This window comes from Prinia subflava, chromosome 4 (genome assembly GCF_021018805.1).
Source record: "Prinia subflava isolate CZ2003 ecotype Zambia chromosome 4, Cam_Psub_1.2, whole genome shotgun sequence".
Classification (NCBI taxonomy): Eukaryota; Metazoa; Chordata; class Aves; order Passeriformes; family Cisticolidae; genus Prinia; species Prinia subflava.
In genome coordinates this window covers 48,502,322-48,527,321 of record NC_086250.1, presented here as the reverse complement: position 1 = coordinate 48,527,321, position 25,000 = coordinate 48,502,322, and the positions used below count along the sequence as shown (strand labels likewise).

The following is a 25,000-nucleotide window of genomic DNA, read 5'->3' as shown; positions in this document are numbered from 1 at the left end:
AAACAATTCATCCCTTTTTAAGGCAATACAAGTAATTGTGTGCCTTGAGATTTAAAGTCCTTTCATGATGTTTGTTTTTCACTTAGTATCTTTTCTCTAACATTTTTAAGTGTTGAAGAAAACTTCTGAACTCCATTAAGCTTCAAATTTCAATTGTTTTCTTCAGAATTGTAAGTGACTAAGTTTTTGATGCAAGTCTTCAGTGATTTTTAATCATGCTATATTTAATCATGCCATAATAATTTTCTCCAGATGCTGTAACACCATTATCACAATATTCTGTTCCCTTTATTGCTCCCAAGAAATTGCATTTTGTGCACTATTATATCTATCATATTACTGCACCGTTGGTGCTTTTTAGTCATCTGTACTGGGACCAACACTATTTAGTATCTTCACCTGTGTCACACAGTGGGATTTGTTGAGTGCTCCCTCTGCAAGTTTGCCAGTAACATCAAGCTGGTTGATTTGGTGAAGAGAAGGGATGCTATCCAGGGGCACCTTGACAGGTTTGAGGAGTGGGCCCACACAAACCTTAGGAAGTTTGGTAAAACCAAGGATGAGATCCTGCACCTGGATCACAGCAATCCCCAACACAAAACAGATTGGAGGATAAAGGGTTTGGGAGCAGCCCTGCAGAGATGAACCTGGGGATAGTGGTGGATGAAAAAATGGACATGAGCTGGAAATGTACAGTTGCACGCTGAAAGCTGATTGTGTCCTGGGCTGCATTAAAAGAATTGTGCTTAGCAGGGTAGAGAAGTGATTTTCCTCCCCACCCCACTCTGTACTCTGCTTTCATGAGGTCCCCCTGGAGTCTGCACCCAGCTCTGGAGTCCGCAGTACAAGACAGACATGGACCTGTTACAGCAAATCCATAGAAGGCCCACAAAAATAGTCAGAGGAATGGAACAACTCTCCTACAAAGAAAAGTTGAGAGAGCTGGGGTTTTACAGCCTGGAGAAGAGAAGGCTCCAGGGAGATCTTCCAATACTTAAGGGGGTGTATAGGAAAAATATGAACTTTCCACCAAGGCCTGTAGTAACAGAAAAAGGAGCAACATTTTTAAACTTGAGGAGTGTAGGTTTACATCAGGCATAAGGAAAAAATATTTTACATGAGGATGGTGAGACACTCCAACAGATTGTCCAGAGAAGTTGTGGATGCCCATCCCTGAAAGTTTTCAAAATCAGGTTGGATGGCACTTCCATCACTTTAATGAAGGCTATCCCTGCTCATGGCAGGGAGGGTGGAGTAGATGATCTCTGAACGTCCCTTCCATTCCAAACCATTCTATGATTCATTGCTATGCTTTCGTTTCCATGCTTAAGAAGTTCTGACTAAAGAACTTTTTTCCCAAATGAGTTCAACTCTTTTAAGGGTGGTGTCAAGGTTGCTTTTATTGCACTTCAGTGGCTGGAGTGCAGCCACTGTATAAACAGAGAGGATAACAAGAAATAGCCATGAAAAATGCACTACACATTAAGATATTAACTCCTCTTGTATTGTAATTTTTTAGTATTGAAGACTGCATCTTTGCAAGGACAGTAAAAGATTATTTTGATGACTAATCTGTGAAAGGAGTAATATCTTAAAGGACTAATCATGATACAATATTTTCATTTTTTTCAACTATACTTTCTTACATATTAAGAGTAAATCAACACTAAAAGTCAAGCAGTCCAGTTGTCTGCACAAAAATAAATTTCCTAGGCTGTTCTGCCAGAAGCTTAAGAAAGCTTTCTAAGTTTTAGAAAACACTACCATAAAAACATCTCTTTCTGGAAGTGTAAATACAAGGAATAACACACTGGCACTTGAAACTAACATTTCTCTCAACTTCAGAGTTTATTTTTCAAAATCAAAGGTTGAAAGGCAAAGTTCAGGCATGTTGGCTAGAGACGCAAAGGATCTTATATATATAGTATTTTATATATGTTCTGAGGAAGCAAATATATAAGATATATATGAAGAAAAAAAAGCTTTTCTTTTTTGTTTCCATATGCAAAAGATTTGAAGATATCTATACAGATAGAAATATATTTAAATGTGATTATTTGCAAAATTTTGCACTATCTTTTTCTGTACAATAGGAGCACTGTGTATGAAGTACTAAGTATTTCAACATAAATTCTGAATAAATATTTCTCTATTCCATGACTTCTTATTAATAGAGATGCTACTCAAATCCTAAAACTACCATAGCTTAGGGATTTTGGACCTGTGATCAAAACTTTCTGATCTACCATATAATTGGAATCTGTATTTTAATAAAGTTTAGTATCATTTCTTGATGAACCAATCGTGTTCAGTACTAGTCAATACTTTTTATTATTGACAATGAAGATAGAATGAAGAACATAATTATTAACTTCACAGATGTCAATAACTTGAGAAAACCCTGGTAGGGGATTAGGAAATAAACTGTTACATTATGAAAGGCTGATAAACGGATGACTTAGGTTACAGAAAGAGCAACTGGTCAGATGTTGGAGTTAAAAATTGGTACAGACAGTGAAGTACTGAACCAGGATGGCAGGGGAGGCTTAGAATCCCATCTTTTGGGGCCTCACACATCTGTGAGAAGTATGTTATGTCTCTCCTAACTCTTTGGGATAATAAAGGGATGATGGAGACATCTCTTAGCAAGTACAACTGTGACACCATGTCCAAATGTCCTCATCAAAATGCCTGTCTCCTTTGAATAAGTACTGGCAAAATACACATCTGCCTGGGCAAAATATACCCTGTCAGGGTGACAATGCAATGTCACAAACAGAAAGCAAGGAGATGAATACAGAAGCAGCAAAAATAAAATATGGCTACGTTAAATTGCTTCAAATAACTTTTTAGTAAAGATATAAGCAAATGAATATCCTCATTTCCATGGATAACCTTCTTTACAACTGATGGATTTACAATTATAAAGAAGAATTTTCCTGTACCCCAGCACTATCAAAATAATACTCTCTGTGAGAGATGTTTTTAATATAAAAGAATGATTCTAATATCTTGCAGATCTGCCTGCTCATCTCAATACATTGCTTTTTCTTTGCTCATAGATTGCAGGACATGAAATTCCTCTTTCTCTGTCTGCCTCAAACATTCACTCTTCTGCATGCTTTACAGCTTTACATGAAGATTTTTCTCTCACTCCTTGCAACTGGGAAATTACAACTGCATACTGTATCCTTAAAGAAATCACAATTTGTAACATTTAACTGGAATAACTGCCAGGAGACAGGTATCAGTTGCTAGACACTTACAAAGGCCTTATGAAGACTGTAGGCTTTTGGAGAAGAGCTTTGTAGTTTCAGAGGAAAAAGAAAGATACCAGGACAGGCAGCTGAGGGATAAATATCTACTAGGAAGGAATGTGTAAAGTAACTTCCAAATATTTAGGGATGAAGCCAAATTCTCAAAGCCTTCAATAAGTCATCTGATACAAGGTGAACTTGTCTTCTGAATTTTGCAGAAGATAAGCCTGATCCTGCCTTGGGAAAATGTTTAGCGTGACAGTTACTAAAATCCTACTAAAATCTAGACAAGAGCAACAAAACAAGTGTTACATTCAACTTCCAAACATTAGAATGTGTGCTGTTGCTTACAAGAAAACAACTAGATCGTAACACCCAGTACATGATTTCTTAATTAAATTGAGTTAAGCTGGTGTCACAAGGAGAAAATATACTTACAATATTCTCAGTTATGAATAGCACATTTTCTACAGTGGATTCACTTCACATCAACTTTAACGTAAGAGAATACTGAATAAAGCAAAACAGCAGTGAGAACTCAGGACAAGAAAATATAAATTTAATATATATTATATAATTACAACAAGGTTTAGATTTGTTCAGTAAAATAGTGCTCATTCTAAGCTTTGAACAAAAGATTCCATTTTTCTTTGGAAAACATATGAAGGCAGACAATGCATTTTATAACCACCAGCATTGTGTTACTACAATATTTCTTTCCTTCTTCCAAACAAGAGATTTAACAATTTAAGTTTCCCTGTAAATCTTTCATGCAATTCTATAAAAGGAGAGAAGAGAGAAACAAACAAACAAACAAACAAACAAAAAACAACAACAACAACAACAACAATAACCACAAAAAACAAAACAAAACAAAACAAAAAGGCAAGAGGTTCAGTGATTCATTCTGAAAGCTGCCAGGAAAATTCCAGAATTCAACCCCTCTCAACCCCTCTAAGATTCCCAGTGAACAAACTCCACAGTTCAGATCTGGGTCGTCTAAACATTCTTGCCAATATCCACCAAAAATCTTTAATGTTCTGCTAAAATCCTTTAAGAAAAAGTGCTGTGGGACACCATGACAGAAAGACTGAGTCTCCTAGGCAGTTAAGTCAATGTAATGACTGGCACAGAAAATACTTTGCTTTTGGCTTTGTATTGAAGCAAAGGTTCTATTGGTGGTAGAAGTTGAGAGAGAGAAGCTGCCTGTGCTTACTATGAGCCTTGCAGCCAAGAACATGATTTGCAACATGTCATGTAATTCTTTTAAGCTCTTTTGGTGCCCTTTTATTCCACTCAGAGGTTGCAATAATCAGTCTAAAATCATGAAAGGATAATCTTTTTGCTGGGTTGCAGCTGAAAGTATTTTGTATTGCTATGGTGACTTAGGCACCTAGTAACACTAGGGAGTTTTTTACTTTGGTATTCAATGGCACAAAGGGCAATAAATTACATCATGTCTTGAAGTCCCTCCCAAGCTTATTTTGAATGAGACTTTAATTTTGATACTATTGACTCACTAGCTTTCCTAGTGACTTCATATAGAAGTATATAAAGATGATGAATTTTCTAAAACTTAGATGAAGAAAGTTTTCCCAGGGGAATCTTTGGGACTGAAAAATTTCTGTCATGGGAACCTACATTGATTTTAAGTTTATGTTTGCCCATTAAACAAATAAAGATTCTTAAGAGTTAAAAAAAAAAAAAGTGAACTAAATAATTAGGTAGCTCTCAAACAACTTTAACTGTTTCCCAAACCAACTGATGTTGCATTTGATCCATTCCTTCTCATAATTCTGTAGACAGCTTTAAGCCCATAAACATTACTTCTTCAAAACCAAGTGATTAGTCTGCAGATATTACAACTGTACTATCTATTCACTATCTTTACTTCATTACAATTACTGTGCTTCAGCATATGAAAAGAAAAAATCAGAACATTATCTTTGTGTAACACAGTATCTTTTACAGAACTTCACATTTCCAGTGTAACTTTTAACATCAGGCACCTGCATTTTTTATTTATGTTTTTGCTTATTACCACCAGGTGCCCACAATTCTTTTATGTGGTGGGCATCCTGAACTACAGGTGCAATTTTGATTCAGCCATACAAAGTGTTCCAGTAAATGCTGGGAGAAGATCCACAGCTACAGAATTCTTCAAACCGTGAAAGTTTGAAAATATTTGTGTCCAAGCCAATAAGGTGAGCTTCTAAGGTCAAGTAATACTGAGGCAAATCCAATTTTCTGTGTGTGTTTTCATATTTCCATATGTGAAAAAGGTTTAAAATATTTATTTTTATCTGAAAGATTTTTGCTTTCTAAAGACTTCTTTGCATTAAGCATTTCCAAAGTGTAGCCTGTTGAAATATATTGTGTACAACTTCTATTGCTGTCTTTTCTTACTAACAGAGGTGAACTAGTATTTCTTCAGGAAGAGCTATATTACATTTTGCCAATATTGCTATATATCTGTAGGACATCCTATGGCAATTTTGAAAGAAAAGCTTTCTTCTCCATTCCACTATTTCAGATTTAGAATTTTTATATTTATAACTTGTTGAGAGAAACAGAGACAAATCCTCAAATCCCGTAGTATTTTCATGTTATCTAATTCTCACTCTTCCACAATTTTATGCTACTATAAACAGTTTATTATTTCTGCTAAGTAGAAGTGAACTATTTATTGATGTGAATATGTACAGCCACATAGGGAGATACTAATCCAAATATTGAGAAAGGGAAGAAAGTATTAGACAAGTAATTAAATACAAATGCAGTAATGCTACAACTGTCACAGAATCCATTATTATTTCTCCTTGAAGATCAGGAAACACTTCCCCCACGTTTTTATCACATATACTGAAATGACAAATCTCTGGCTTTAAACAAGAAAAGGAGGAAGGTCCTGTTGTCACATATTCTTCTCAGGAAGCTGAGGGGGTGCTACCTCATTTCACTGAGACAGTGAAGCTACAATATCCTGGTGGAAGAAGATATATGATTTCTATAGAAGCACTGCTCTTCAATGGGGTGGTTATGGATGTGCTTTCTCAATCTGCCACTTTCAAATTACACCCTTACACCCTGGGACCTCCGAGAGCCATTTTAAGAAAAAAATGGGAAGTAACAGCCTTTTGTTTTCTGAAATGCAACACTGAAGCACTAAATATGCCTTTGAAGTGTACTTATTTTCATATTTATGATTTTATCCATCACCAAGGATTTAAAGTCCACCATGGTGGAGTTGGAGTTGGTAATGGAAAGCAGAGGCAACAAACAGTCTCAGCTGGCAGCCACTGCTGCAGATACTGACAGGAGATAAAAGTTCACAGGAATAGTTAATCAGGCTACTAAAGTTTGTCTTTAGTTCATCGCTAGAGGAGATGGCATAAGATGGAATTAATGATCAATGGTCACAAAGCACCTCTGGTGCATCAAGCAAGGTAGGAGCAAGTATGAATGAGTTTGTGTAAGCCAATTATTGCTTTTACAACCTCTGAACTATACTTTCCTATTTATAATACCTGTTGATAAAATTTTAGCAGTCAGTGTAGACACAGCTAGTGTTCTTCATGCCCTCCCTTCAATTACACTAGAATAAAAGGGAGGTGGGTCCCTGGGGCAAGGGTAAAGAAAAAAAAATTAATCACTCGTCTTGCAAGCACAACTTTTCTTTTGTAATAAATTTAAGAAGATGTAAACTCAGTTATTGCTGTTTCTACGATCCATCCCTTCTGCAAGCACCTAATATAACTTCACTAGTATCTGCAAAAAAAAAAAAAAATCCAGAGCATCCTTCTCCTTAAGTGTAATTGCTAAAATTGCTATATTGCTTCTGCTCACTCTCTCAGTGGTTCTGTTTTAAAGACAACACACGAGGATCACTGGATAATGCAGGTTAAGGGCTCTAGAATATCTCTAGGTGAACCCACTGCCTAAAGAAGGCACAGCTAGAAGGTCACAACAGATTACTTGGGATTTTATCCAGTCAGGTTTGGAAAACCTAGGAGGATACGGACTATACAGCTTGCTTGTCAACAGCCCCATCCACGGCCTAACTGTCCTCATGAGGAAAGAGTATATATATCCATATACCTTTATATCCAGTCTGAAACTCTCATTTTAACTTATGCCCTCTGTCTCTCATTCTACCACCACAGTAAAGAGCCTGGTTCCATCTTCTTGCTTATCTTCCTGTAGGTACTGAGAGTCAGGTCCACTCAAAGCCCCCTCATCTCCAGGATGATCTAGTTCAGCTCACTCTGGCTCTCCCCAGAGGGCAACTGCTTCTGCTTCTGACCGTGTGGGTAGACTTTTGCTGAACTCACCCCAGTTTATTGCTGTAATTCTTAAATTTGAGGTGCCAAAACTGGACTCAGATGGGGATTTTCCTTCCTCAGTACAGGGCATGGCATTTCATAGAGTTCCTCTCGGCCAAATCCTTCAGCCCATACAGGTCCTCTGAATGGCCATCTTACCCTAATGCACACTGACTGTTCCCCTACTCTGATATCATGTGCAAACCTAATGAGAAAGAGGTCCATCCTGCTGGACATCAAATAAGATGTAACCAGGACAAGTCCCAGCATATTCGTACATTCCAGAAGAAATCAGAGAATGACTCTGGTATTGCAAATGTAAGACCAGAGTAAGAGTGAAGAACGATTAATAACTGGATGTGAAGATCTAGCATGAAAATACCAGAGGAATTTTATATACTCTGTATATGAGAGCCTATGTATATCTAATATCATAGAGGGGAGTGGGACAGCAGGAAGATACTCATTATTACCTGAAAATCTGAACTAAGCAAACACATTGAAACACATTACATATCTATTTTAAAGAGAAGAATATGTCACAAGCCATATAGGGTGTCTGGAAAGGAAGTACTAAGATGACTGCTTAAGGAAGAGAAAGGAAAAAGAAAAAGAAGAAAAAAAGAGGTGATTTTATCTTTACCTTTTGTGTTTTAGGGGAATACAGACAGCAGAAAATATTAAGACATTACACTCACATTAGCAGGAAAAATAAAACCTGAGCCTTTTTAAAAAACACTTAGAAACTAATTGGTTAAGAGGGCATATCCAATTAGTCCTGACAAAACCCAGAAAATATTTCTTTCTTGTATTTGCATGGATAAAACTGTTCTGGATTTCAACATTTGTGATTTTGCTAATGTTACAGACTAGTGAAAGTGCAAAAAGTTTCAAAGAGCTAAAAAAATGTTTCAGATCTGGGAGAGCTCCTTGTCTTATTTAGAAAAAAAAAAAGGAAAGAAAAAAAAGGAAAGAAAAAAAAGGAAAACAAAGATTAAAATATTTTGAGGAATTGAAATTGAGAAATGGGACTGTAAGAAGTTACAAGAAGTATCAGATGGAGATTAGGAATGATTTGGAGTGACTGAAGACAGAATAAGAAATGAGGGAAAGCCAAAGACATGAAGACAGTTTCCTTGGATGAACTCCAGATCTCATTTAAGTCAATGGCAAAATTCCCCTTGACTTCATTAGGGCCATGATTTCACTTCTGAAGTTTATTCACTGAAGATGTAAATATGATATGTAATGCATCTGACAGAACGCTTGGGGAGAAGGGGAAATAACCATATTTTTCTACCAGATGAATGAGGTGAAATAGCAAGTATATGTAAGACCAGTAGTTCTACTTGCTTTATGAGCCTTCCAAGAATAATGCTGCAGTAAACAAGGAGAGCAGGTGGGTGTATTTAGATTTGCGAATTCCTGTGAGAAACTTCCAAAAATCCAACTCATGCTAGAAGTAGACACAAAGATTTATCAGTAACAAAAGTAATTAGATGAAGAATGAAAGATTATATCACAACATAGAGGTAGGTTAGCAGCAAGAAGTCTCTAAGATCCTACATTGGATTTCTATTTTGAATGTAATTATGAATAGCCCTGAAGATACTAAAGGAGATAACAACATGATATATATAGATTAGTTGCATGTGAAGTTAACTGTGAAAAAACACCAAAGCTGACAATTCATGGCAAAATCAATTTACTAATGACAAAAAAAAAACAACTATCCGTATACGTCCATCTACTATAACCACTTGGGAAATATATTATGAATCCTTCAATGGTGCTTCTGCTTGAGGAGTCAAAACCCAGGATGCTGGACTATAATGAAAATTACAATTATATAGAACATGTTTATGTATTTCTAAGTAGGCCCTTCAACTTCTATATTCAATGTCCTTGACTATCCTTTAGCTATTACTCACTCATCCCAAAAACCATATAAAAGAATCCACGAAAGAACAACAGAAGTGACCTGTGGCATGGGAAACATACCTGTGGGAGGAAACTTTGATTTAATTCAGCTGCCTCTGAAGTCAACACAAGAGTAGAGGCTTGGAGATATGAGTAATAGTGAGACACTAAAAATATGGAAAAATGGAAAGTATAGGAAAAAAGGACATGTTCACCTTTGCCTTACTCATACATAAGGGTCACTCAATTTAATATGGCAGATTTATAATTATTTTATCCTTATAGTTATCACACTACTAATTTATTTTAAAAATAAAACAGCATCATGTTACTGCTAAAGAGAAGTTTCTAAAATCCTCAGTATGTGACATAGTTAATGAGCTCTGATTTTCAAAATTATGATATATTAAAATCCTATTAAAAATTTAAGTGTTCAATAATTCCAAGATGCCATCTATCCTTAATCTATAGGAAAAATGTTTTAACACATATTGACCTTCACACTGCAGAAGCCAGCCAGCCAGCCATTAATTCATGGACATTAGGAGCAAACCTCTTGTTTTTCCTTTCTATAGCATATGCACTTCCCAACTCAGGGATAACGTATCTGCTTATCTAACAAACATACAAATACATTTGATCATGAAGAGGCTGGAGTTGGTGCTTGGTGCTTCCTGCCCTATCAGTTTGGGCCTGCCCAAGCACATACAGATATCAACTGCTCCTCTTCAAATTCGGAACAGCTAAAACATAGAGTTTCTTTTCAAAGGAAAGTCGGAAATGGCCATTGGTGGCATACTAAAATTAAAAGAAAAATATCCAAAACAAGTTTTTGAAAAAATTCAGCTTTCTAGTAAGGAGTCTGAGTGGACAAAAAGTTGAAAATAATACCCCTCTGAACAATCAAGCATGTTGTCTTCTTCCTTTGTAGCTTACTACAAGGAAATGAGCATTGTATAGAAAAACTTCTAAACTATAAATTGACAGATTTCATTTGAAAATTTCATTTTCCTTTAACAAAATAAAACATTTTGTTGATTAAAAATGGGCAGTGAAAACATATGAAGGTTTTTTATATTATGAAACTTATAATTAAATTGAGCAGGTCTTGGTGTTTTGTCTATTGTTTGAGGTTCTCTTTTTTATTTTTGTTTTTTTTAAGGCTTGGCAAGAAAAGGCAAAGACTATAAATATGGATACCCTATTTGCACCAATTTATTAAATTTTGAACGTAGATAAAGATTTTATCTTTCTGAAATCTGGCATATTAGGAATACATTTTCTTTAAATATCAAACAAGGTTTAAAGCTCACCTACAATTAGCCCTTCTTACAGGATCAAATTTTTTAAGAAACAAGTTCTGACTAAGAAGATGACATTAACATAGATTTTCTGATTCTAGCAACTCTTACTAAAATTCCCATCCTTGACATTTGCTTGCTCCCTTTGGTGTCTAAATAAACGTATTTTCTCTGTGATAGAACCACAAGAAAGTAGAGACTTGACTAGAAATTAGCTTAGGGCACAGGCCTCTAAAGTCTTTCAACTCGTCAACTGCATCTAGTTCAAACGTCTAAAGTTAACATGCTAAACAAAGAAAAGTATTAGGAGAAAGAGCACAGAAGTTTTTAAGGCAAAATTTCAAAGTAAAATGACAAAGAACGAGAGATTTCATTGTGAATATTTTTGGGGTTATTGAAGAACCATAAAAAATAGCAAGCCCAGAAACAAGAAGTTCAAGACAAGAGGCTGCAGATCTGGCATGCTCTGTGCCTAATGGTTGGGAAGTTTTAAAAATTGTACGAGTTACACAGACACTTAGCAGCAACAATTAGCTACCTCAGAGTTATTTGTGGTTTAGAGCCGGTAAATATTCTCTATGCAAAATCTGGAAAGCTATTCAATGATCCAGGAAAAGCTGAGGGAGAATTTGGACTGTACTATGTTGGGTTTGTACATTTTAATATAAATACATATTATATAAAATTGTTTTTCTATTTCTGTTGGAAACTTTTACATCAATAAACTCTTGGGAAACATAGAGCTGATCAGAGAAATAGTATGGAACAATTCCCTCAAGGGAGTTGACAGCTCCTCCAAGTCTAGTGTCACTGACAAACTCAGTATCCCTTCCAGTCCTGCATCCAAGTAATTTATGAGGATGTTGAAGAGCACAGGGCCAAGGATGGAGCCCTGTGGAACCCCACTGGTGACAGGTCACCAGTCTGATGTCACCCCATTCACTGTAACCCCTTGTGCCTGACTCGTGAGCCAGCTGCTCACCCATCCTGTAATTTGTTTATCAAGCTGAGTGCTGGGCACTTCATCCAGAAGGATCCTGTGTGAGACAATATGAAAAACTTTACTGAAGACCAAAAACATCACATCTACTGGCCTTCCTAGATCAACTAGGTGGGTTATCTTGTCACAGAAGGAAAGCAGGTTTGACAATCTAAACTTTCCACTCGTGAAGCCATGCTGGCTGTGACCAATGACTGTGTTGTCCTCTTTTTTTTCCTCAATACTTCTCAGAATAAGGTCTTCCATGATTCTGCCAAACACTGAATTCAGACCAACAAGCCTATAGTTTCCAGGGGCCTTCTTCTTGCCTTTCTTGGAAACTGGGACAACGTTCCCCAGTTTGCAGTCAGCTGGGACCTCTCCGGACCCCTAAGACTGCTGGCCTAGCTTGGTCTGCTAGAAGAAGCCTGGAGACAGGCTAGCTCTTCAGTTGTGGTTTTTTTGCTGAATAGCTGATGGTAACATTTAACAAGTAGAACAACGTATCACACTCAACACAGACAATTGGGTCAAACTGACCTGTTAAGGACTTTCTGCACTGCTCTTGCTGACATTACTCATATTAGCTGAATTTTAAGCTCACTGTGTATTTGTCTGTGGGGCCAACTTTCAATCTGATCTTAAAAATAGGAGTTCGTAAAGTATTAAGCAATGATAGATGTTCCAAATTACAGAATAAATGGGTATAGACAATTCAGCTCTCTTTGTAAAACATGGCATACATGAAAAAGCCCCTACTTTTTCAAGATTTATCTTATGGATCAAAAGAAAGAGGGTTACAAGGGACTTCAACAGATCATGAAGTCTCTTAATTTCCTTTCCCTACCCCAAAGTAGGATCATTTATACTTAAATCACTTCTGACCACTTTAATTTATTCTTAGAAGCTTCCAGTATCAGTGGTTCTAAAGACTTTCTGTGCTGGTACATATATCAGCACCTTATTAAACTAAAGTTGAAAAGGTGGGGATTTTTTTCTGGTGTCTATCCTAACTGTTCTTGCCAAAATACCAATCAATTATTTCTTGTCCCATTCCCAATAGACAACTTCTTTCCCATCTTCATCTTCTCATCGTGTTCTAAAGGCTGTCATCATTTCCCACCTAGTTCCTCCGTTCTCAAAAAACCCTAGCATTTTTAGTCTTTCCCCAGTCTTCAGAAAAGACCAATCAGAAGAACTGCATGGAAGACAGAGCTTACTTTTGTGTACAACATTCCTGTTAAGCACACTCTCAACAACGTTTGTCAGCACATATTTGTCACTAGCTTCTAGTATTATGGAAGACTGTGCATCCAGTGACTAACTTTTTTCAGAACATTTCACCAAACTGTTAACATATAAATATTAATCATGTCTCCTATTTTTATACTACTGCAGATTTACCATTTAGATGTGAAGAGCAACATGTTGGATGAATAAGCTATATCTGTATCATTTCTGGAAGAAAACACAAATACAGTCTGCCTGCAGACTGAGCTGATTAGGAAATATCTGAGATAAAACAGAGCCTAGATTAACATATCCTGCCTCTTAACCACATACTTTGGCCTCTGCTATAACACAGACCCAGCTTCACAGGGCAGTCTATTCCTGCTGAATGAAATATACACAGTGCAATACAATTTTCAATAATATATCTGTATATATCGAAATAAAAATATATGGTTTCAATTGTACTTCCAGTAGCTTCATATAGGTACAAACACATTATAATTTCTCTCACAATACTATGAATTAAAGGGTATGCACAGTAAGAACAATACTTGATGGGTGCTCATCTCATGGAATGTCACTGCCACCAGGCATGGTTTGCCTTTGGGCTTTATGTACCTATAGCGCAGTCAATGGCAACTGGCTTTGTGTCAAACCCTTCCCTAAATGAAGTGATGCTATTCTACAGGGGGATAGAAGTGTAAGCAATACACACCCTCTATTCAAACTACATCTGAAGGTCCTTCTCAAAACCCAACTAATTCAATTACTACCTAAAGACTGCAAGAGTTTGGGGCAAGGATTTGACAAACCTTTTTGTTTTGTCTTAGTACTGCACTTTCCACAACATGCCCCCAACCCATCCATAATTGTGTATATGAAAATAAACCATAACAGTTTGGCTGAATGTAGCTGAAATAAGTTTTCCCCCCACAGGAACAAAGAAGAAATACATTATATACAAACACATCAGGAATTCTTCTAAAACCTGTTAATACCTACCCACATAACTAAATCCAAACTGAGTCTTTTTATGGAATGGCTTGTAGACACAAGAAAAATGAGGAAAATGGACAGTCTGCTCTATCAGAAACAGTCTGTTTGGTCTACAAAATAAAGATTCAAAGCTCACAGTGTGCTCTCTAGAATACATTTAAGAAACATGAGGAAGAGTAAAAAAGACTCTGTAAACTAAAACACATATCAGTGAAATTAAATTGGAATATATTTAACCTGGAAATTGGAATATGGCTTTATAATCATCAAAGTAACGAAGTTTCACAGTGTCTTTCAAATTTAAGCTGGACTATGATAACTTTAGGAGAGGAATTGTAATATATGGTTGCCCACAACATGACTTGTATCTCCTGTGTTCTTAGAGCAAGAGGAGGTAAGAGCTCAGAGGTCCTTTTTTCAGCGATGATGTCTGATAATGCCAAACTTCAAAGGAATGAAGAAAAGGAGGGAAAACATGAAGATACACAAAAATCAATTTTGGGGGAAGTCCCTAATTACCCTATCATAGCACAACACTGCATCAAATAAACATATCCCCTTATCCATCTCAGTCAGAAGCTTATTAAAGTCTTCAAAAAGCATCAGTGGGTCAGTCATAATCATACCAAGATTCTGCAACAGCATGAAATCCTTATTAATGGGTACAGTGGAACAATGAACTTGGTAAAATCTTGGTATAGGAGGGAGGTTATTGGCTATGTTCAGCCTAAACTAAGATACACTTTCAGTGTTGTCGTTTACTTGGAGAAAATCACCTGAATACTTGCAGTTATAACCCTAACAGAAATTACATCAGGGTTGTATCACACATATGCATTCCCAGCACTGATCTAAATCAAAGGCTTTTGTTAGATGCAACTGCACTTTGCCAGAAAATTGGGAACTTCGCTTTTGCATACTGGCTTTACCAGGTATAATCACATCTTTAGCCATCTTGAGATTTAGTAACTTCACCATGACATGGGGTTTCACACAAGATGAAGTCTTGCTATAATGTCTTAAAAAACACAACCCTGAAATGGAATTTTTAGTCTTTTAAAATGTGTAAAGTGCCTAGTGTTCTATGAATTCTAAAGATTTAACAATAGTCAATTTCTCAGCACAATGTCTTGCATTTTCAAGGAATGCTTGGATTTACGGATCATAATTTAAACTACTAGTATAAGTGTTATCAATTGGATATAACAGTATGTTTTTATTTGACTTTTTATGTGACAAATGAGTTTAAAGACACATTTTGAACACGTGTATTTAGGAAATAGTATTTAGAGACTCCACTTCCAAAAATTTTGGCTTATAATGTTACAGTTTCTTAAAAAACAATTGCAATCATCAATAATGGATAAAATTCGTAACTGTCTCTGCAGTTTTAGAAATACACTTTAACAGCACTATCGCCTCAGCTTTTGCATTGTGCAAAGACAGGACTCTCTTATGAACTAATTTTAGGAGTTACAAAACCACATTGCAGAGAGATTTAGTTGTGAAATGTTCAACAAATTTTTAACATCTGTAACAACACTTAAGATGCTGCTTTTTCTTATACAGACCTTTTATGTGAAAAGCAAAAGTATCTTGTCCATAGATTGAGAATTCATGATAGCAGTAGCACAAAGTTTTCAGCAAACTGCTTCCAAAAAGATTCTGTGAAACCCCACAGGAGCCTACCAACTTCTACAAGCCATGCTGTGGGTATCTGACTCTTTTCAGCTGAAGGCACTGTATCTCTGGAGTGATCTTTTTGTTAAGAGCATTGGGAATGTACTCTAGAAGTGCAACAACTGGGGCTGGAATAATGTAAAAAAGAAATAGCAACTTCTGATCAAAAGTAAGACATGCAAAATTCAAGAAGCTAGAGCCAAAATTATAAAAACTGGACCATCAGTTTTGGAAAATAAGTTAATTCATGAATAGGAGCAAACATAGAGGACAAATGGACTGAAAAGTAAAGTAATGTAAAATGAAATTTTAAAAGGACAATATAAATATTTTGGGAAACACTCAAGTGAGGTGTTGTTTCAATGGAAATGGTGAAAAATATTATTAATCAAAACATCATTGCTTATTTTTCCATTAGTGTCCACAGGTAAATGGCTCTGTACAGAAGCCAAAATTATTTCACTGCATATTCTCACAATAGAACTTCTTTCAATGGGAATATGCTCAGACAAAAGCTATAACATTTAAGATCACATTTCCTAGCTGTTCCTCTTTTCATATAAAAATAAAAAGTTGTCACAAAGTCTCTTTGCCCATTATCATCTTTATGTTAGATTTATGAATAAAAATGTGTGAAATTAAATTATACAGGCATTAAAATATCATGTGATTAGGTGAAACGTTTTTGATGAACAAGGATACCCAGAAATACTGCAACTGCTACCACATTCATCTGCTCAATTACATGCTTCTCACCTATTTAATAATGCTTGTTACACCCCTGTTAATTGATGTGTTTCGCGAGTTTATTTTCTTATACACTAGTCAAGTCTTATACAATGAACAAGAGACTTGGATCATAGCAGTCCCCTAGAACAGAACAAGCCTCCAAGGTACATGCAAAGAGATCATGAAATGGGACAATGAAATGATAACAAAAAAAAAAAAAAGGAGGAAAGACAGCGGATTGGAACATTATGAAGTTAAAGAAACAAGGGAATGAAAGGGATTAAAACTGGAATGATAGGTAACCTACTGTAAGTGGTGTGAAAGCTTAACAGTGGGGGACTGGAATAATCAGATATGGGAACGACCTGACAATGGAATGCTTTCAAACTGAAGCACCTCAAAAGTAAATGATCTTAGAGCAGAATAATCATATTTGCCTCTGGGAATAAAATTTAAAGATAAAAAAAGTTTGAAAAAAAATAACAAGTTTGATGATTATGCAGATAGAACTGCAGAGAGAAATGATCCAGTCAGGGCAAGAGTGAGAAAAGGTAAAGGAGTAGGGTTGGGAATGACAGGAGAATAAAAAGAAAAGGTGGCTGAAACCATAGATGCTTGGAACTCACTTTTTCCACACAAAATTGAAGACGAAGAACTACACGGGATAAGGTCCCTTTTCTTTCTTTTTTTTTTTCAGATTGACTCTTACCCTTGCTCATTTGGACAAAAGTTATCCTTTTTCATAACAACCTACCATAACATCTTCTAGCAACAGCTTTAAAGATCATGGAATATATATGTGTGTGTCTTGACATTTGGCTTCAAACAATTCTTATCTTACAGAGTATAGCACTACAATAACTGAACATAAAGACCCATACAGGAGATCATGTATGCACTCACTTTTTGAGAAGCAAGTCTAAAACCTTATTTCTTGTTTTCACTTTTCTAAAAAAGCTTTCAACAACTAAAATTCTAGAAATCAGAGTGGCATTAACTCCAGGATTTTGGATCTGCTTTTAGGAACTAGATTATTTTGATAAGTCAGTTGAGAATGAGTTTAGTTGCATTGTCCTCAGTCTACACTCTCACAGAACGAGAGATCCATGATCACAAGCCCCTTCCTCAAAATCTCACCAGAGGGATATCTGTTTACCCTATCACCTTTTCTAACTCATTCCACCCTGTATTTAATGAGCTGCAATGAGTTTGAATAGAATGGTATAATCGCCCCGTTGTATCCTACGATAAGACATTTTCTCAGTCTGCCATTTTCCTTGTTTTCTCATGACCAATTTCTTTCAGTTTCCTCAACTGCTATGAAGAGCATTGCAGATTAAAATCGTACCTTTTCCACCCCCAGGATTATACAGTGAAGTAAAGTGGCATTTTGCATGATGCATTTGCCACAACCATGGGGACAAGTGATGTGCTAAGTATTCTGGTGATAAAACACCGGGTCTGTGCCAGTTACAATAATCACTGAAGTGTCATCAGTTTAGTACAAATGCAGAGACAAACACCAGAAAAACAGTTGAACTTCATTTTCATCCCTTATTTGCCACCCCAAGAATGAGAATTCTCGAATGTGTAATAGAGACAGGAAAAGTCATAGCACAAAGTTGATTTTATTATGATACTGATATTCATTTAAAAATCTAAATTTATTAGTTCCGAAGGAACCAACCTTCAAATCCCAGAGCTTTCTCTTCAGCAGTATCCTGTCTATTATATACAGTTAAAAGAAGTTTATTTTCAGTAATGCATAAACTGTCATTACTGCTCCTAAACATCATCTCATGTCTCATCCAATGCTGTTGTTTCTACAGGAACAATGTCAGTTTTCTCTGATGTTTCCCACAACCCAGATTTAACTGCACTTGTTCGAATTTGTTTTCTTCAGTTCAGAATTCTGCATTTATACTCCAAAGGTGTGTACTGTGGCACTTACAGCTACATCCATGCACAATTGTTATGTAAGATTAGCAGCACCTAGTTTTACATAAATAATGAATCTTTGTGCATAAAATATCTTCAGTCCTGTTTGTTGCTTTGAAATCGATTGCTTATCAGCTCTAACTCACAGTAAGTTCGGAGAAGTAGTCCATGTTGAAATAACGAAAGAAAAACCAGTCTTATTGACTTAAAATATAATTGCCTGAAACTGATTGTTGACAACTGATCTTAAGAGAAGTATAAATTTTCAACGGAACATATATGCCCACAATAAGTAACAGATTTTCTCAGTGAAGATTTATGTCAAGGAAGCACTCAGTGCCTACAATCAGATTTGAAAGCCGAAGACAGAACTTGGATTTAATACTGTTGAAATACAGAAAGAAAACCTAGGACTTAAGATTCCACTACTTATATGCTGCATCCTGGATCATGGAATTGCCACCTTTCGTCAGACAGGGAAAGGAAACTGGAAGCTACACAGTATAGAATTTCAAATGCTTTATGTAGTAATTAATATAAGATTTACCCCAGCTACATGGTTATACTGATCACCTACAACTCATTGCGGCATTTTTAAGTATTCAGCATAAGAAATTAGAGCTGATTATATTTCATTACCTGAGGCCAAAATTTTAGAGGTTTTAAAGTGCCCTAAATATACTGGCTGGGACTCACTGCACTTAACAAACATTTAAGTGTGATACAGTTACTTGAAGTTATAGACCTCCTGTCTTTCTCTAGTCAATGAACAGAGACTATTTTTAAGTTGATTGTCCTACCTATGTTAAGATACCTGGTCACAGATGGGTAAATTAATGACTCTAACCGCTCTTACAAGTGTGTTCTGCAAAACCAGATGTGAAGTACTAGGTTCATATCCAAGAACTGAAACAATTTCCCCACTTTCTGACATGCTGTAGCTAAGGCACTACAATAACAGAAATCAATGTCTCTGATAACGTTCCAATGCTCAACCACAGATATACTGATTTCTGCACACACACACACACACACACACACACAAAATATGATAAAAACATTAATATAATCATAAGACAGTTTTGCTATCATATGGTTTTATCATGTCTAATGAAATGACCGTACAATTTCAATAACCAAATGTCTAACTAAGATGCTTGACTTTGATGTGGTCACTGGGACTTTTTTCATATTTCCTGCTGAAATACCAAACAAATGCCTCTCTCTGGAAGATTGTCTAGAATCCAAACTCTGCACCTTCCCAGCTGAATACTTTGATCTCTAAATTGCGCACAACCTCTTGCCTCTTTCCCTTGCTCCATTGTTTCTGCATGTGTGCCACCTACAAGATGGCAGGCAACATTGCTCAGCATATACCTGCTGCTGTGGCTAGTGCATTTTCCTGAGAATCAGGAGATGGAGGTTTAATCTACTTGCAGATTAACAGAGACTCCAAATTCATAGGTGAGTGTGATAATTGTCATATCTCAAAAACTCTTCTCTAGGGGAAAAACACCCACACTCCTGGGTGAACCTTCTCAAGAGACTAAAAGTAAGTACATGCCTGTGCCAGTAAAATACTTTTCTTTATTAGTTTATCAAGTATTTTCCAGTTTAAAAAAGAGAGATTATGTTATCTGTGTAGGCAATGCAAACTTTAAATTGTGTCTTCGTTGTTTCCCATATTCCTCACTTGTTTTACTTCTGGTTTGCTTTACCTATATTATTTTCTCGTTTTCTTATGTAATGCCCTTTAAAAAAATGAGGGTGCCCGACCAATGTCATGGAGGTCATGGAGGCAAGGAAGAGGCCTCTTCCCTTCCTTGGTCCTCTGCCCCTCATGCAAGCCTCTCCCTACCCTGGCCTTTCCTTGCAGATTGCATTCATTCCCTTTTTGCCCCACAAAGAAAAGGAAAAAATGGCACAAGTGAGTGGGCATCTAGCTTGCATCTTTTGTCTGATGGTTCATGGTCTCACAAAACCCCGGAATTCTTGCACTAAGCTTGGTGCAAGGGATTAATGTGCACAGTGGTGTCTCAGGGCACTTACATTCTGTTGCTTCAGTCTATCAAGAATTGAGCAACATGTCTTCACAAATTTCAAAGTAGTGAACACAGCAAGTCCTGAAAATGCCTATTCTGACATGACACATCATAAAAATGAGAGAGGAAGGCTGAATATTGAGTTAGGTTGTAACTGAAGGTATTTGCCTTTGTTATAGGCAAGAATTACTTCAATATGCACTATTTTGGCTATAAACACAGCTATCAATGTAGCCATATCTACATAATCATATGCACAGATATCACAGTTTATCCAGCAGAATGGCAGACAGAACACAGGATATGTAAACAGATCTGCCTAACACTTACAAAACAACTTTAATAGCAAGTGTCATTCTTTTCTGTAAAGTAGCTGTTTTTAACACACATGATCTAACTCTTGTTTGCTCTTTAAAGTTTTATTGTCTTGGCATTTTATACAGGAAGAGAGCATTAGCATACTCAGGAGAACTGCTAAAAGTAAAAGGCCTCAAGCTACCCACTGCATGGTTGATAGCATAAAGCATGGGATATAAAAACTTTTGTCTGATTGCTCACTTTACTTGTTTTAGAGTAGTGTTACTCTCAAGAGCATATATTCATGTTCTTTCTACTTCAAGTTTTATTACTTCTTTTGTATTATTTAATACATCTAAAGACACTTCCAAAAGACAAATTTTTCCATTTTGAAAAAGTAATGGTTTGGAACCTGATAAAATACATGAATGTTCACAGTGTATTATTTTCAAAGGCAAGTAGAATAAATGTGCAATAAAACAATTAAATGCATGACAATAAACATTTCTATGTGATCACAGATATATTAACATGCCAAACAAAAGAAGAAAAAAATCAATAAAATATTTTCCCTAAAAAAAAAGGTCAGATCAAAATGGATTCTTCACACATCAGAGCATAAGTAAAAAAGGGAGTCTGGTCTTAATTACTGTTACTGTTAAATATCCCACTCTAGCAATTAAATTGTGAAAGAGAAAATGGAATGAAAAAAGACAAATGAGATCAGCTTTTTAAAACATAAAAAAACCTTCATCATTTTAGATACTCTTAAAAATCATCCTACAGTAAACTTAAAACTAAGTCTACTTACATATCACACTGCTAATTATTATATAAATAACCTGGGAAACAATACCTCCAAGATACATGTTTTACTATTTAGTAAACAAGAAACTGCCATGTTTGACACCACTGATTAAGGCCAGGCATTTCTAAAGCTTCAGACACATTTCTGAAATCCACAATACATCAATTTTTAATACTTCCACTCTCTCAGCTCCATTAAAAAGATGGTAGGGGAAAGAATTTAGAGTAATTAATGATATAGTTAGCTGCTAAATATTAATAGGAATCGTAGTCTTGCATAAAATATAACATATAAACCTTGCCAATACAGACGCACCAGTAATTAAACTTGAATATGTAATTACACTGATTTATATGACAAGCAAAAAGTTACACTTTACTGGCTTCTATGTAAACTGTGGGCAACAGTTAAACTTTGCATTTTATGGTTTATATAAACGGGCAATATCTCTACTACAGTTCATAAATGGTTTAGAGAGTCATAGTTAAAATTACAACTAATTCCAGTGTGAACATTCTGACTATACCTTACAAACCAGGCTCTGAAAGTGACCACAGAGATCAGCCTCCCATTACGTTCAGAGCTTGCAAGCAAATTGATAAGGTTTAAAAAAAAAATAAAAGGGAAAAAAAAAAAAAGCTTACAGCAATCACTACAAAGTAAAAGAAGATTCATGTATTTAAATGTTTTAATATAAATGTTTAGTTTCAAATATATAGCTCCAGATGTTTCACTTACCACCTTTCAAAGCTCTTTTGAATAACATTGTGTCTAAGGCATTTTTTCTTGGAAGACAGCTGACTGCACTTACATGTGAGGCTGAGGAGAGCAGCCTGGACTGCTATTTCCATTACTGTCAATGTGATCCAGCGAACCATTGAGATCTTCATGGACTGCCTGCAGTAAGCCACTGGATGCGTTATTTATCAGTCCTGGGTTACTTAGCAATGGTAAACTACTTTCTGCCAGTGCAGCCTACCAAAATGGAAAGTAAAACCAAAATTATTAGTCTATACATACGCATAGCACTCTTACATGTATGAACATTTAGAAATCTACACACACAGAACAGCTCATTTTGAGTATTTGTTGAGGTGTCAGAAGGATTTTGTGCATTTCCAATTATTTTCACATTCTGAATATAACAGCATTTCTACTTCTGGTTTACTCTTTCTTTTGCTTAGGTTTCATTATTTTCCATTATTAACTATGTTCTGATATTCATGGCACTTTCTAGTTTTACGTCATTTTTTGACTTTGAATTACACTTAACCCCTTTGCCCTTCCACACAATGTATGGCTCCTTTATAATGCAGGCAGCTGCTATACTTTAAAAAATGACCAGAACTTAACTCAAAATAAAAAAGTCCTGACATTTGCCTCTTCTGCATAAAAATTATATATTATAATTAAACTTTAAAGTTTTTGCCATGAGCACCATGTTCCCCAACACTATGATGTGAAATCATTTATGACAGCTTGGATAAATATTAATGCATATCCACATGCATTTGCAAAAGCTTCTATCAATCTAACATTTGCAGCAAAACTGAATGTTCCAGATTTTGCCACAGGGTGTCCTTCTTGCTTCTTCACATCAAAAGTAGCTCGAATAAGAACTACTACTTGCAGTGCTAGGTAATACAACTTACTTGGATGATAAACCCAACTATTTAGAATGACCATCAGGTTCACATAAACATAACAGGTAATCCTATACCAATGTATAAGCAGAAATAAAATACATCACACATACTAACATAATCAGTGTGTACAAAGAAAGAATTATTTAGTATTTTTTACCTGCAAGCTTGCATTAAGAGCTGCTCCATAGCCTAAGCTGGTGGGTATGTTTTTCACTAACGTTGGGCTTCTGAAAATAAACGATTTTTCAAAGTTTAAAAACAAGACATTCTGCCTGGCTCACTGGGTTAATGGATTGGTTTGTCAGCTCAGAAGACCAGAGCTTAGAAAGGAAAAATGAAATGAAGTTGGGAGGGCAGGGGCTCAACCTGTTAGAACACATTGATTTATTTGCATCAGAAAAGCAAAACTCTTGTTATAATTAGGCCCACATGGAAATTTGCTACAAGAGCATAAAGGTTCTGATCTCACTAGAAGAATTCAACAGAAATAGCTTTAAAATTTGTATAACATCTGTCTCTGCTACACTTGCTGTATTTGGTTTTGGTTTTCTGAACACAGGCACACTGTTGCATACGTTACAGACAACTACACAAAGGTGTTGAATATAAAAGATCTTACTCTTCCCTTACAAGAAAAAATGAGGGTGCAATAATGTATAAATAACTGTATGTGAACAATACAGTGGATCAATTAGTTTCCAGCAAGTCAAACATAACATATTTATATCAGATTAAATGCTATATGCTAGATCACCATATAATAATATTTTCAATAAAATTAGCGCAGGGGATGACTCGAGAGGTCATCTGGGTCACTGTCTACAAACAGATGCATTGCAGAAATAGAATACCTTCCTGCAAAGAAAAACCTCTAGCTCTTGTCTCTGCACCTTTGGTTTTATCTGAATGGCTTTATCAAAACTAATTATATACTCTCAAGGAATAAAAAGCATCCACAGAACCAGTCATACTGACATGGGATTAATTTGAAAGTAGGGCAGTAAGCATGCCAAAGGTCCTCCTGTGAAGGCTTCTCATGAATACTACCCTCATCAAGAAGATATTTTTGAGGTCAGTACTGTAGTGTATGATACCTACATTCCAAAATGACCTTGAACGACTCCCACTTCTGTCAAAGGTTTACAGTGAAAACAAGCGCATATGAAACTCTTAACACATGGGCAACATATGTACACAGGGCTATTTTTAATATATAGCAGGAGAACTTATGGTAGATGGGATTAAAATGACAAACATATGGTGAAATACATAGGAGAAAACAAAACCATTATCGCTTTCCTTGTAGCAAACTGTGTGGGGAAGTCAGGCAGGCAAGGACTGTACAGAAAGCAGCGTTTACACAAAAATGAAATAACTGTTAGCTCACTGAAGAGAATGCACCAGCATAGCTATTAGCTTGCTATGTATTCTCCACATAAGTGCTCGCTTTGTCTGTCAGGTTGTAGTACACAGAGGACTCACTCAGGTTACAGAATTACAGAACAACTCAGTTGAACAAAACCAAACACCAGCGTACCCTGTTATCTTTTGTGACCTTCTCTTCTGATACTCTACTTCATCCACTGTCCATACTGCTCCTTTAACATTTTCGACTCGAACAAAACACTTGTGCAGGCTAAGATTATGACGCACTGCATTCTAAATCAGACACAAAAGGGAGAAAAGGTAGTAAAATTAATACAATTTAAGAAGGCAGCCTATGCAGTATACTTTGTTAATCTTCTTATTCTAAATCATAGTGAAAATCTCAATTTAGTTTAAGTATTAAATTCAAAATATGTATAATATTGTAAACCCCAAACTCACAAATTACTGGAATCTGCAGTTTGAA

General features: G+C 36.0%; 1 protein-coding gene across 7 annotated transcripts in view; it reads right to left on the bottom strand.

Moving 5' to 3' along the window:
- Positions 1-25,000, bottom strand: part of FOXP2 (forkhead box P2) — a 411,548-nt gene that overhangs the window by 8,597 nt on the left and 377,951 nt on the right. For all 7 annotated transcript variants that reach the window (XM_063396701.1, XM_063396702.1, XM_063396700.1 and 4 more), the window contains 3 exons: positions 24,686-24,807; positions 23,306-23,375; positions 22,314-22,477 (listed from right to left, as the gene is read on the bottom strand). In XM_063396701.1, the coding sequence (XP_063252771.1) occupies positions 22,314-22,477; positions 23,306-23,375; positions 24,686-24,807 (356 nt within the window). The remainder of the gene's footprint in view (positions 1-22,313; positions 22,478-23,305; positions 23,376-24,685; positions 24,808-25,000) is intronic.